At 45.2% G+C, this 14,136-nt stretch overlaps 1 protein-coding gene across 5 annotated transcripts in view; it reads left to right on the top strand.

The window, feature by feature from the left end:
• TPD52 (tumor protein D52) overlaps positions 1–14,136 on the top strand; it is a 261,978-nt gene that overhangs the window by 144,810 nt on the left and 103,032 nt on the right. For all 5 annotated transcript variants that reach the window (XM_029591530.1, XM_029591529.1, XM_029591532.1 and 2 more), the window contains exon 3: positions 1,836–1,984. In XM_029591530.1, coding sequence (XP_029447390.1) covers positions 1,836–1,984 — 149 coding nt within the window. The remainder of the gene's footprint in view (positions 1–1,835; positions 1,985–14,136) is intronic.

The raw sequence follows: 14,136 nt of genomic DNA, 5'->3' as shown, positions 1-14,136 counted from the left end.
CTCATATGAGACCACTGCAACGCGCCCTTTTATCTCGATGGTGCCCACGATCACAGAACTACACTGTACACCTGTCTCTACCGGCCAGAGTGTGGTATCAGCTACGGTGGTGGTTGCAGCCCGGCCACGAGAGCCAGGGGTCAAGAATGTCCTCCCCAACCTGGATCCTGCTTGCTACAGATGCCAGCCCGAACGGATGGGGAGCACACTGCGAGGAACTCACCGCCCAAGGGTGGTGGACCAGAGAAGAGTCAAGGTGGAACATCAACCGACTAGAGACACGGGCAGTCAGGCTAGCGTGCCTGCGATTTGCCCACAGACTTCGCAACAGAGCGGTCAGAGTGATGTCAGACAACGCCACCACGGTGGCATACATCAATCGACAGGGCGGAACCAGAAGCCAACAAGTGTCCCTAGAAATAACGCCCCTGATGATTTGGGCAGAAGCAAATCTTCAGGACATCTCCGCCGTCCACATTGCCGGGAAGGACAACACGAAGGCAGACTTCTTCAGCAACTTCCTGGGTGTTTCTCGCCCACAGCTTTCCAGATGATTGTGGATCAATGGGGGACGCCGGGCATGGACCTATTAGCAGACAGGTCCAATGCTCAAATACCCAGATATTTCAGCCTCAGGCGGGATCCGCTATCCCAGGGGATCGATGCCCTGGTACAGCTGTGGCCTCAGGGACTCCTGCTATATGCCTTTCCTCCGTGGCCCCTGCTTGGCGCCATTATACGCAAGATTCAGCGACAGAGGCCTAGTTCTTCTAGTGGCCCCGGACTGGCCAAGAAGACCCTGGTACGCAGACATGAGAAGACTACTGGCCTGGGTAGCCGCTTTTCCGTTGGGATCTCTGCCACCGCTCCCACGTATCCCAACGCTATGAAGGCCTCCGCTCCGTCCCCGTCTTGTTTCTCCTCGCTTTGGTCTTTCCTTTTCTCCTCTCAGTAATCCCCGCCGCACGCTGTTTTCACCGGGCCTTCGCCGCCCTGCCTGGCTGATCCCCTGCTGCTCCATCCTCCGTCTAACATCCCTTCCTTGCAAGGCCACCTGTGCACTCCCCGCCAGCTCAAGGAGAAGACTAGGGCCTCGCGTACCATCTCGCGGGCCCCAGTCTTCTCCTTGAGCCCCGCTGCAGTGCTAAGGCCTCGCCTTGCCTTCTCAGGCCTCTGGGGCATGTCCAGCTCTAGTCCTCAGGCATTTAGGGACAAATCGAACGGGAGCCCTGCCGCTCCACCATAGTCTCCCTGAACTGGCCCCCTGCTGTCTCTGGCAACTGTATGGGAGGCGGGGTACCGGCCTGTGCTGATGACGCTGGTCTGGTGAACCTCGCCACTACCGCGCCTCTGCATCCACGGTTTTTTTTTTTTATTGTAACCCTGTTCAGCCCCGATCTATCGCCTCTTCTCCACATCCTCTGGGTGTTTGATTATTTATTTTTCTTTTTAAAAAGAAAAAAACATCAGACAATTCGCGCGCACCCTTCCTTCGCGGCAGCTCTCTGGCAGCTGCCTGCCCCTATGTCACCGAGCTTTGGCCAATTGGGAGTAAGGATTCAAACTTGTCCGAGCAACCGCTGGATCCCTTCTCCCCCCATCCCTTGGTTCTCCTACTCCCATTTCCCGCCTTGCCCTCTCTATCCCTTCCCCCCACTCTTCCCCCAATCTTTTCTTAGACTGTCTCGCTCGCTTTCCCCCCCATGCTATGCTTGCTATGCAGGATAAACCTGCGCCGCTTGTCTTTTAATGGGGATAGATTTTAAATGGCAATCTCCTTTATGCATAACTATTTTAGTTTGTAAAATGTTTGTTTTTGGTCTCTTGATACATAGGTAGAAGAAGAAATCCAGACACTTTCTCAAGTGCTAGCTGCCAAGGAGAAGCATCTAGCAGAGATCAAAAGAAAGTTAGGAATCACTCCTCTGGCAGAGCTGAAGCAGAATATTTCCAAAGGATTTCAAGATGTGACATCAACCACTGTGTATGTACTCAACACACATTGTTTTACATTGTCAACATGTGCTTGCAAGAACTACCCTTTTTCTTCAGCGTTAACTTACTGATCTGTTACTCTTACAGATTTTGCTAGGTTTTTTTTTTAAAGTAATACTTCTACAAAACAACGGTTTTTATGTGCTTTCCTGATGGAAGGGTTGGGGTATTCCTGAGGAAGCTATCAGCTCTTTTGGTGCCAGAACCTAAGGATGGGCAAAAACAAAACAGATTTTTTTCTACCAGCTCTTTCCAAGCATTGGCTTAAGAGCTTGAGCTGGGAAAAGAGAAGAAACTGTATCCCGAGCCCATTGGAAGAAGGTTATGGCATTAAAGGGCGATTGGGATTTTTTTCCCTCTGAAGTTAACACAGTTGGGTGATGGTATCAACACACAACACATTTTTGAGAGCTGTTCATTGAAGACTTGACTACCTCTCTTGACAGATTTATTCATTTTATTTAAAAGCTTTTTTAGACCGGTATTCGTGGGAACATCATATCTGTTTACAGAGAACTTGAACGTAATACAAAGAACAGGGTGAAACAAAACTTGGAGGGAGAAACATATTTGATTACAATGTACATATTAGAGGTACCGGGTGCGGGATAAGAAACTTGGAGGAGGGAGAGAGAAGGCTTGATACAGTAGTACGGCATATGAAGCAAGAGGAGAGGGGGGTGAGCAGGGGATAGAAGAAGGGAAAAAGGGAAGAATAATTGGAGATAAGGGGAAGGCTAAGAGGGAAAGAGATATAGTGGTGGGTGGGGTAAAATAAGTACAGAAAGTTGTATGATATAGATGGAGGGAGCGGGCGGAATATATACATAATTAGAGCATAACGGTTAGGGGATGAAGAGATATATAATGTACATAATGCGGGAGAGCTAAAAGGGGGGTATATATATACAGGGCATTATGAGAGCAAGTACATTACATGAGAATAAATAGAACATTATTAGAAGGTAAACATAACATTATTGGAGCATGTGGGGGGGGGGAATATAAAATATAGGTTCGGGCAAGAAGGTAGTGGTAAGACTTTAAGGGGTGGGTATAAGGTCATTATTACGGTGTACAATAGGGCATACACAGAGCAATATTAGAGTATGTACAGAGCATTATTAGAGTATATATAGATCACTGAAAGCGGATATAGAATGTGCGAGGGAGGGGGGGTAGGTGGCTAGGGTGAGGGGAGTGAGTAGACAAAGGGGTGCTTGTTTAAATTTGGCGAAGAGGGGGGGGGAATGTTGTTCAGGGAACACTTGTTTAGAGCCAAGTTTTTAGCTTTTTTTTTTTTTTTGGAATTTTTGGGTGGATGGTTCTAATCAAAGGTCTGGGGTGGCATGTTGTTCCAGAGGGTGATATCAGCTCTTTAGTAGTGTTAAGGCAGACGGGTTTTTTTTTTTTGGGGGGGGGGGTGTATAGGGTTCCAAGGTATGCTGTCCTGGTTGGGCGATTAGGAATGGAGAAGTGAAGGCTATTGTCAAGCTATTGTATGTTACTTTTGTGTAAAATAGTCTTGTAAAGGATTCGGGAGGCTATAGGGAGCCAGTGGAGTCTTTGAGGACTGGGGTGATGTGTTCTGTATTGCGGGTGTTAGTATTCTAGAGGTGGTGTTTTGCAGCATTTGGTGTGGTTTGAGGGTTGAGGCGGGGGAGGCCTAGGAGCAGGGAATTGCAGTAGTCTATTTTTGAGAAGATTGTGGCTTGGACTGTGCGGAAATCGTGGACGTGAAGGAGAGGTTTGTTTCTTGAGGACATGAAGAAGCAGTCTTTTAGGGTTGCGTTGATACATTTTTTTTAGGTTCATCTTGTTATCGATGGTTATGCCAAGGTTGTGAGCATTTTGCTGGAAGGAGGTCAAGGGGGGGAGGGGGCTGTTAGGTGAGTGTGCTATGTTATTGTGTATAGAGATTATGATGAGTTCAATTTTTGCTGTGTTGAGGGCAAGGTGGAGGCTGGTGAGGAGGTGGTCTATTTCACTGAGGTAGTTTTCCCAAATCTTGAGAGACTTGGAGAGGGATTCTTGGATGGGAATTAGGATTTGGACATTGTCCGCATAGATAAAGTGGGGGGAGGCCAAGGTCTGAAAGGAGTTGGCAGAGGGGCAGAAGGTATATGTTGAAGAGGGTGGATGAGAGGGAAGAACCTTGGGGAAACGCCATGGTTAAGTTGGATGGGTAAGGATTCGGAGTTTCCGATCTTCACTGTGTAGTGTCTGTCTTCAAGATAGGAGTTGAACCATTGTAGGGCTGTTCCTGATATGCCAATTTCTTTGAGGTGGCTGATTAGGATGTTGTGGTTAATGGCATTGAAGGCGGAGGAGATGTCAAGTAAGGCGAGTATGTAGGAGTGTCCATGGTCTAGTCCTTTGAGGATAATGTCTGTGAGGGAGAGTTAGGAGGGTTTCCGTACTGAAGAACTCACAGAAACCGAATTGTGAGGCAAATAAGATGTGGCTTTCTAAATGTTCTGTGAGCTGGGTGTTGATGAGTTTTTCCATGACTTTGGCAATGAAGGGTAGGTTGGATATGTGCCGATAGTTGGATGAGTCAGTGGGGTCGAGGTTAAGTTTTTTTAGGATGGGTTTTACTACTGCATGCTTTAAAGATGGAGGGACTTTGCTGCATGTCAGGGAACAGTTTATTTCAGCCATGGGTTTGGAGATGGTACTAGGGATAGATAAGAGTGATTTGGTGGGGATGGTGTCAGGTTGTGTGGAGGACTTTTGTTTCTTTAGAAGGGTTTCAATTTCTGAGGCGGAAGTTGTCAAGGGAGTCTAGGATGGTGTTGAGATTCATAAGGGGAGAATGTGTGTGTGTGGGGGGGGGGGAGGGAAGCGTAGCAGTATTTTTGTGATTTTTTTTTCATGGAAGAACTGGGAAAGTTCTTCACATTTGAATTTGGTGTCTTCAGTGGGGGGGGGAGGGTGAGGTTTTGGTGAGGGCAGCTACATATGTGAATAGGGCTTTGGGGTTATATTGGTAGTTATGGATTTTACCTGCATAGTGATCTCACTTTGTTTTGAGAATGGTGGATCTAGAAGTGTGTAGTGCAGGATTGTATGAGGACACCCAGGTGGGGGGAGGGGTCTTTGCGCCATTGTCTTTCTTTTAGTCTGAGGTCATGTTTAAAAAAGAACATCGCAGCGAAAACGAAAGAAGGATTTCAGAAACTCCACATTCTGAAACACCTAAAACCACTCATACACCATCAAGAATTCCAAACTGTGCTCCAATCCCTCATCTTTAACAGCCTCGACTACTGCAACTCCCTCATGATCGGCCTCCCAAAATCCACCATAAAGCCACTCCAAATGTTGCAAAATGCCGCCACCAGAATCCTCACTGGCAAGAAGAAATCAGATCATATCACCCCCGTTCTGAAAAGTCTCCACTGGCTACCAATAGCACAAAGAATTGAATTCAAAACTCTGACAATTGTCCATAACACAATATTCAAAGAAGCCAACCCCGCCCTCAATGACATGATTCACTTTCACAAAGCACAATGATCGACCAGAACAGCAAGCAAACTGAATCTAGACATACCTTCCCCCAGCATCGCCAAACTGACCACCACGAGGAACAGAGCCTTCTCTATCGCAGGACCCAAATTATGGAACACCCTTCCTCACTACCTAAGTTCACTCAGTGACATCAAATCATTTAAAAAGGAACTCAAAACCTGGTATTTCAATTTAACTTTCCGTGATGGTGTCGGTTAAGTGGTCCACAACTTCCTTCCTCACTCCTCTCCTATGCTCACCACGCTCGAACCCCCTCGAATGTCCTCCCCTTCCCCACTCCACCCTGCCTCTCTCCCCTCTCTTCTCTGATCCTCCTTCACCCCTGTCCCTCCCCTTATCTTCCTCCCCGCCTCTTCTTTTCCTCCTGCAACCCTCACCTATCTAGGAGCTCTGCCCTACGCCCCCCCCGTCTTTATGATTTTAATATTTGTTGTAAAATGTTCTCTTCAAGTTTGTATTCGTTGCTCCCTCTCTCCTATATCCCTTCCTCAGTTACCAGTATATTAAGTTGTGCTAGTGTTATAAAATTGTATTAAATTGTTATCTTGTAAACCGGAGTGAAGGCATCCTGCTATACTTCAGTATATAAAAGCCTCGAAATAAATAAAATAAATAAATGTTTGTTTAATTAGTTCGGGGGTGAACCAGGGTTTTTTGGTTTGGTGTGAGTGATTAATCTCTTTGGATGAAAGGAGGCAGAGGTTATTGGCAATATTGGTTGTGAAGCTGTTCCAAGTGGAAAGGGCTAAGTTGGGGTTTGATAAGTCTAGATGGTGGAGGGAGTTGGTGATGGCTGTGATTAATTCGTCTTTGTTGCAGAGTTTCCTAAAGTGAATATGCAGAAACTTCTGCACATTCACTTTAGGAAACCCTTTTTTAAATATATCCGAAGCAGAAAGCCTGTGAGGGAGTCAGTTGGACAGTTAGATGATCGAGGGGTTAAAGGGGCACTTAGAGAAGATAAGGCCATCGCGGAAAGATTAAATGATTTCTTTGCTTCGGTGTTTACTAAAGAGTATGTTGGAGAAATACCCGTTCCGGAGAAGGTTTTCATGGGTAATGATTCAGATGGACTGAACCAAATCACGGTGAACCTAGAAGATGTGGTAGGCCTGATAAACTGAAGAATAGTAAATCACCTGGACTGGATGTATATACCCCACGGTTCTGAAGGAACTAAAAAATGAAATTTCAGACCTATTAGTAAAAATTTGTAACCTATCATTAAAATCATCCATTGTACCTGAAGACTGGAGAATAGCTAATGTAACCCCAATATTTAAAAAGGGCTCCAGGGGCGATCCGGGGAACTACAGACCGGTTAGCCTGACTTCAGTGCCAGGAAAAATAGTGGAAAGTGTTCTAAACATCAAAATTACAGAACATATAGAAAGACATGGTTTCATGGAACAAAGTCAGCATGGCTTTACCCAAGGCAAGTCTTGCCTCACAAATCTGCTTCACTTTTTTGAAGGAGTTAATAAACATGTGGATAAAGGTGAACCGGTAGATGTAGTGTACTTGGATTTTCAGAAGGTGTTTGATAAAGTTCCTCATAAGAGGCTTCTAGGAAAAGTAAAAAGTCATGGTATAGGTGGCGATGTCCTTTCAGGGATTACAAACTGGCTAAAAGACAGGAAACAGAGTAGGATTAAATGGACAATTTTCTCAGTGGAAGGGTGTGGGCAGTGGAGTGCCTCAGGGATCTGTATTGGGACCCTTACTTTTCAATATATTTATAAATGATCTGGAAAGAAATACGACGAGTGAGGTAATCAAATTTGCAGATGATACAAAATTGTTCAGAGTAGTTAAATCACAAGCAGATTGTGATAAATTGCAGGAAGACCTTGTGAGTCTGGAAAATTGGGCATCGAAATGACAGATGAAATTTAATGTGGATAAGTGCAAGGTGATGCATATAGGGAAAAATAACCCATGCTATAGTTACACAATGTTAGGTTCCATATTAGGTGCTACCACCCAAGAAAGAGATCTAGGTGTCATAGTGGATAACATATTGAAATAGTCAGTTCAGTGTGCTGCGGCAGTCAAAAAAGCAAACAGAAATTTGGGAATTATTAGAAAGGGAATGGTGAATAAAACGGAAAATGTCATAATGCCTCTGTATCGCTCCATGGTGAGACCCCACCTTGAATATTGTGTACAATTCTGGTCGCCGCATCTCAAAAAAGATAATTGCGATGGAGAAGGTACAGAGAAGGACGACCATATGATAAGGGGAATGGAGCAGCTCCCCTATGAGGAAAGACTAAAGAGGTTGGGACTTTTCAGCTTAGAGAAGAGACGGTTGAGGGGGGATATGATAGAGGTGTTTAAAATCATGAGAGATCTAGAATGGGTAGATGTGAATCGGTTATTTAGTCTTTCAGATAATAGACTAGGGGGCACTCCATGAAGTTAGCATGTGGCACATTTAAAACTAATCAGAGAAAGTTCTTCTTCACTCAACGCACAATTAAACTCTGGAATTTGTTGCCAGAGGATGTAGTTAGTATAGCTGTGTTTAAAAAAGGATTGGATAAGTTCTTGGAGGAGAAGTCCATTACCTGCTATTAATTAAGTTGACTTAGAAAAGAGCCACTGCTATTACTAGCAACAGTAACATGAAATAGACTTAGTTTTTGGGTACTTGCCAGGTTTCTTATGGCCTGGATTGGCCACTGTTGGAAACAGAATGCTGGGCTTGATGGACCCTTGGTCTGACCCAGTATGGCATGTCCTTATGTTCCTTCGAATCTAATATAATTAATTTATAACAATGGCTCACTTCCTCAAATTCTTAATAAACTAAGAAATTGTTTGGTATCTTTGAGGATATTTGCTAAAAAGCAATAACTTTGAATTTAATTTTTATCAAACAAACTCTCAAGGGGTGGTATCAGAAAAAGTGCTCACAGGCTCTTGCCCTATACAGGGCTACAACCCTTCTCATGTATCAGCACTACTAAATCGCGTCATCTACCATTTCCCCTGAGAGCGTTCAATTTTTTTAGTTTTTACTTTTATCCCTTTTTACTTTTCAATTATAGAATATAACACCCAATAAAATTTATTCTTAAAAATAACACCCATCCGTTAAGTGAACTTTAGCATATTAAATATAAACTTGTCTTTTTAGGTATTGAGCAGTAAGCCCCTGAAGCAGGCGCATTTGTTGCGCCGAAACATTGTCAATGTCGGGCAAGCGGGAGGACAGCAGACAGCTGACAGCAAGCGCAATATAAATACTGGTATAACAAATAATGAGAACACAAACAAAGAGATAAGTAATTTCATCACATAAATTCACTTAACGGATGGGTGTTATTTTTAAGAATAAATTTTATTGGGTGTTATATTCTATAATTGAAAAGTAAAAAGGGATAAAAGTAAAAACTAAAAAAATTGAACGCTCTCAGGGGAAATGGTAGATGACACGATTTAGTAGTGCCGATACATGAGAAGGGTTGTAGCCCTGTATAGGGCAAGAGCCTGTGAGACTGTGAGCACTTTTTCTGATACCACCCCTTGAGAGTTTGTTTGATAAAAATTAAATTCAAAGTTATTGCTTTTTAGCAAATATCCTCAAAGATACCAAACAATTTCTATGTCCTTATGTTCTGCATTGTCTCACTTCCTCTTTTTCTGCTGGAACAAATGATTGCCTTTCTGAGCTCTGCTGTGATTGCTGCTCCCACCAGTATTTTTTGGTCTGTTTTTCTTCATTTCCTTTTAGGCAGTGCTGTGCGTTCATGCTTTTTATTTTGGTTTTTGTTTTTTTTTTTTATTTTTCAATGTTCCTGTCAGTAAGCCTCTTTTGCAGTGGTCTCTGAAAGACCTTACTAGCTGTGGACCCACTTTTTCTCCTTAGGCTGTATATTTTAAAAATTTCTTTGGCGTCATAAAATTTATCTGACAATGGTAGAGAAGAAAGCCAGTTAATTCAAGAAGGGTCCAGACTGCAATCAAATGCTGTCGGTTATCAATCAATTTGAAACCTGCTATAAATGTCTGGAAGAGGATCATATGTCTCTCCTCATCTGCTCTAGGATATCAATGACGGCCATCAAAATATACAAGATGAGACTACTTGCGGGACCAATTCTGTGGAATTCTCTTCTATTTGAACTGCAGTTGGAGGGAATTTTCCCTTTAGAAAAAGGTTAAAGCATTCTTTCAGTAGCCAATTTGGATAAATTTCCTCTAGTCTGTTAGCCATTATGTGTTTACAATAGGGTATGTCTGAATTTTTTTTGTATGCTTTGGAATGTTTAATAGATGTGTGTATTATATTTTACTACATGGTTAATTTATCTGCTGGAAGCAAAAAGTTTGGGCCAGCAGGCTAAATACCATCTCATCTTGAAGTTCTGAATTTTACCTCCACCAAGCCAGCGCAAAAGAAGCATATGAAACAGAGCCACATCAATCTCCTGGAGGCTCAGATGTGCCGAAGAAAATATTGACTCCTATGGTGACAAAATTTAATGATATGCCCAAAGAACGAGAGGTCTCATTCTCCCAGCCTGTTTTGAGCATTGGGGTCTGAGTGCTTGAGGACCCATCAAAAGTGAAGGCCTATCAGCACTGATCACCTTTGTGTGGCTTCAAGAGCACAGGTGATTGGATCATGTGATTCACACCAGTAAGTGGCTGCCCATGGAGACTAGCTCTGCTTCCTATCCAGCACACTCACTGTACTTGTCTCTGAAGGTCCAGCTTTCAAGGTTTTGAATTGTCTTGGTGAGCCTTATCGACTCTTCAGATCAACAGTTTTCAAAGAGGAACTTCAGAGGCAGTTGCTCAGCATATGAATGGACCTATAGAGTGGAGCGCTTTCCTTTAAATGTGATAGAAACGAGGGTGATTTGTTGCGACTATATACAAGCTCTACATCCTAGTTTAGGATGATTGTCATTCCTTTTTGAAGGCATTTGCGTTAATTTGATAATTGGTAATTGTTCCCTCTATAAAGTTTTGTGACTCTATTGAAGATCGCTCAGGATATCTGGCCACAAGAAAGTCTACAACAGTGAGTGGGTTCAAAAACTGCCTATGCGGAAAAATGTTTCCTAGCGTGTAGCAGATGGATTCAGGACCAATGAGTATAGTGTGCTCCTGATAGCAGTTAGAGATGGAGTCAGATTTCAGTCTGACAACAGCACTACATATACCCATGCAGGAAGCTCTGCTCTTCAGTATTTCTCAGTCTCCTTAGTAGTTCGGGACTATACACATGCTTGTACAGCGTTAGAAAATCCAAACCAAAGAAGAAAATTCCAAACAAGAGATAATCTTACCTCTACAGATGAGCCCCACTCTCCTGCGGTGATACCTAAGGGTTCCTCCCCCAGTTGAGAATTCCTGAGGTGATTTCAGAGATCCCTCAGAGGTAAGCCTTGGTCCGGTAGCTGTTTCCCTGCGTGGACTTAGCCCCCAGGAACGGGAGTGGCTGAGAGGCAGCGGGTGCAAGACAGAGTACAGCGGTGAAGGTAAATTCCCCCCCCCCCCCCCCCCCCCGCAGCCGGAGACTGCCTGGCTCCAGACCGGGAAACACTGAGACAAGGTAAGATAGTCCGGTCTCCGAGGTTCAGATAATTGTACAGATCACCAGCTGGCGTCTGTCCCCCCCTTGATCACCATACCGTCCACCTAACTGAGCCGTGCGCACAGTGGCGAGTCAGGTGCATAACATACTTGTGCGCACAGCGAGACACACGCACAGGTGCTGGGCGCACAAGTTCGGCGCGCACACAGGTGCCGAGCACATTGCCATAAGCACACATACCGGCCTGCACGCATACCTTCGTAGTTTGCATGCACACCCTCTGCGCACCCGGAGCGTATATCTAAACCTCCCGGCGCGCACATATAAACTCACAAACCGGGTTTGAATGCCCCTATGCGCACAAACCATGGCACCACTGGCCAAGAAAGCCAAAGCACAAGCCCTCTGCCCAGCCTGCCACATAAGAGGTGCGCAGCATGAAGAGGCTACTGCCCTGTGCCTACTGTGTGAGACTGCTTTGGGAGAACCAGGGCAAGGTCCGTCCCCCCCAGCCAGTCCAGGAATCCAGATCCATCGATAGTACCCCCAGACCTCTCTATCACCAGCTTGGCCCTCTAGACAGAGCCCTCAGGGAGCGCCGCTGGGTTCAGTATAGACCTAGGAACCTTTTCCTGGGTGAAATTCTTTAAAGGTCTGCAAACCTTCGTCCAGGCGCAATCGGTGCCACCGGCGACACAGCCACAGCCTCCACCAGAGGACCCAAACCTCCCAGGCCCCCCTTGGCTTCCCAAAGACGTGCCTCTCCCGGACAAAAGCCTAACCTTAGGGGACATGGACACCTCTGAGGAAGACCAAGACTCCTAGAGGAAGGGGAAATCCCTCCAGGAACTGAACCATACCAAACCATGATGCGTTTCTTCTCCAAAGTCGAGCTACCAGACCTCGTGTCCCTGAGCCTGAAGGAGCTGGCCATCCCAGGCACAAGCACCACAGCGGAGCCAAAGACGAACCCTCTTCTGGTCTGGCTCAGTCAGGCCTCGTGCCATTTCCCATTGCTGCAAGCCGTACAACAAGCCTACCCCAAACCAAATAAGCCTGATACTTCACTTTCAATGCATATCCAGCATAGCTCTCTGCTTCAATGGCAGGGGGAATGAAGAAAGGTGGATCTATATACAGACAACAACCAACAACGACTGAATTACATAGTCTGGGTAAACAAATAAGCATGGGTGTAGCTTGCTTATTGCAGCGGTTACTACCCCTAACTAATTAAGCTAGATATTTCACTTAGATGCAGCTCCAACACTGCTCTCTACATTGATGGTGGGGGTGGAAGGGAAATAGAACCAAAGGGTTGCTAAGAACCAAGAGTAAAGATAAGTATGAGAAAAAAAAAACTGCGAAACTTGCTGGGCAGACTGGATGGGCCGTTTGGTCGTCTTCTGCCGTCATTTCTTGACGGCAGAAGACGACCAAACGTCTTCTGCCGTCATTTCTTGAAGCTGGCCCCGGAGGCCAGCTTCAAGGGAGGACTGGCCCTATATCCACTAGAACCCTCGGCCAAAGATCTTATGGTGTTTCCCAAAGTGGACGCCATGGTCTGCACTGTCACAAAGCGCACCACCATTCCAGTCGGAGGAGCGGCACTCAAGGATGCCCAAAGACAGCCGTCAGGACTCCATCCTTAAACAGTCATTTGATGCAGCAGCTATGTCACTGCAGATCGCTGACTGCTGTGCTGTGGTGACATGCGCATGGTTGTCACTGGCCAGGAACGCCACCACCTGTCGAAACAGAACCAGCAATATCTTTCCTCACAGATGCGACTTCCGACCTGGTGCGCACCTCAGCTAGAGGCGTCTCATCCATTGTGGCAGCCAGAAGGCAACTCTGGTTCCGAAGCTGGTCAGCCGACGCGACTTCCAAGACAAAACTCATGAGTGCCATTTAAAGGAACCCTCCTATTTGGAAGCGAACTGGAGAGGTTAGCCGACAAATAGGGCGAATCCCAAGTACTTCAATTACCGGAGGACAAGACCAAAAGCAAACGCCCCTCTCCCCGAACATCCAGGGGCAGAGGATCACAGCGTTTTAGACCGTATAAGAATACATACCAAGCACCTTGCCCTGCAGGCAGGGGCCAGTCCTTTCAGAACAAACACAACACAGCAAGTCCTAATTGTGGAGGCGGACTTGGACATTGTTGCTGTCACAGAAACATGGTTTACGGAATCTCATGACTGGGATACAGCAATACCAGGCTATAACTTGCTAAGGAAGGACAGAGAGGATAGGAAAGGGGGGGAGTGGCTCTTTATTTCAAACAATATCCAAGCATCTGAGCTGCAAGGAAGATGGGGCAATGAAGAAGCACTATGGGCCGACCTAAAAAAAAGTTGGGGCATCCATTTTTATTGGAGTGGTTTACATGCCTCCAAACCAAAAGGAAGAACTGGACAGATCTGGTTGAAGACATCCAAAAGATAGGAAAGAAGGGAGAAGTGATCGTTGGAGACTTTAATATGCCAGATGTAGACTAGAGAATCCATCTGCAGAATCTAATAATAGTACAGAAATAATGGATGCCCTGCAAGTAGCTTTGTTCAAACAAATGGTAATGGAACCCACGAGAGAAGGAGCTATACTCGACTTAGTGCTCACTAATGGAGATAATGTCTCTGTCCAGGTGGGTGCCCACCTCAGCAGCAGTGATCATCAAACGCTATGGTTTAATATCACAAAAAGGATACAGAAAAGAAGCACAAAGACCCGAGTTTTGCAGTTCAAAAACACGGACTTTGATGAAATGGGGAAGTACCTGGAGGAAGAACTAAAAGGCTGGGAGAAAGATTTGGATCAACAGTGGAGCAGTTACCAAGGCAACTAATCTTTGTTAGAAAAGTAAAGAAAAGCAAAAGAAAAATGAAACCTATCTGGTTCTCAAATGAAGTGGCTGACAAAATAAAGGCCAAAAGAACAGCGTTCAAGAAATATAAAAGACCCCAAAGGGAGGAGCACAAAGAAGAATATCTGATAGAACTGAGGGAGACGAAGAAATTAATCAAGACAGCAAAAAGTCAAACGGAAGAGAG

Source organism: Rhinatrema bivittatum, chromosome 2 (assembly GCF_901001135.1).
Source record: "Rhinatrema bivittatum chromosome 2, aRhiBiv1.1, whole genome shotgun sequence".
Classification (NCBI taxonomy): Eukaryota; Metazoa; Chordata; class Amphibia; order Gymnophiona; family Rhinatrematidae; genus Rhinatrema; species Rhinatrema bivittatum.
The sequence above is the reverse complement of the archived record's forward strand: the minus strand, read 5'-3'. Positions and strand labels throughout refer to the sequence as shown.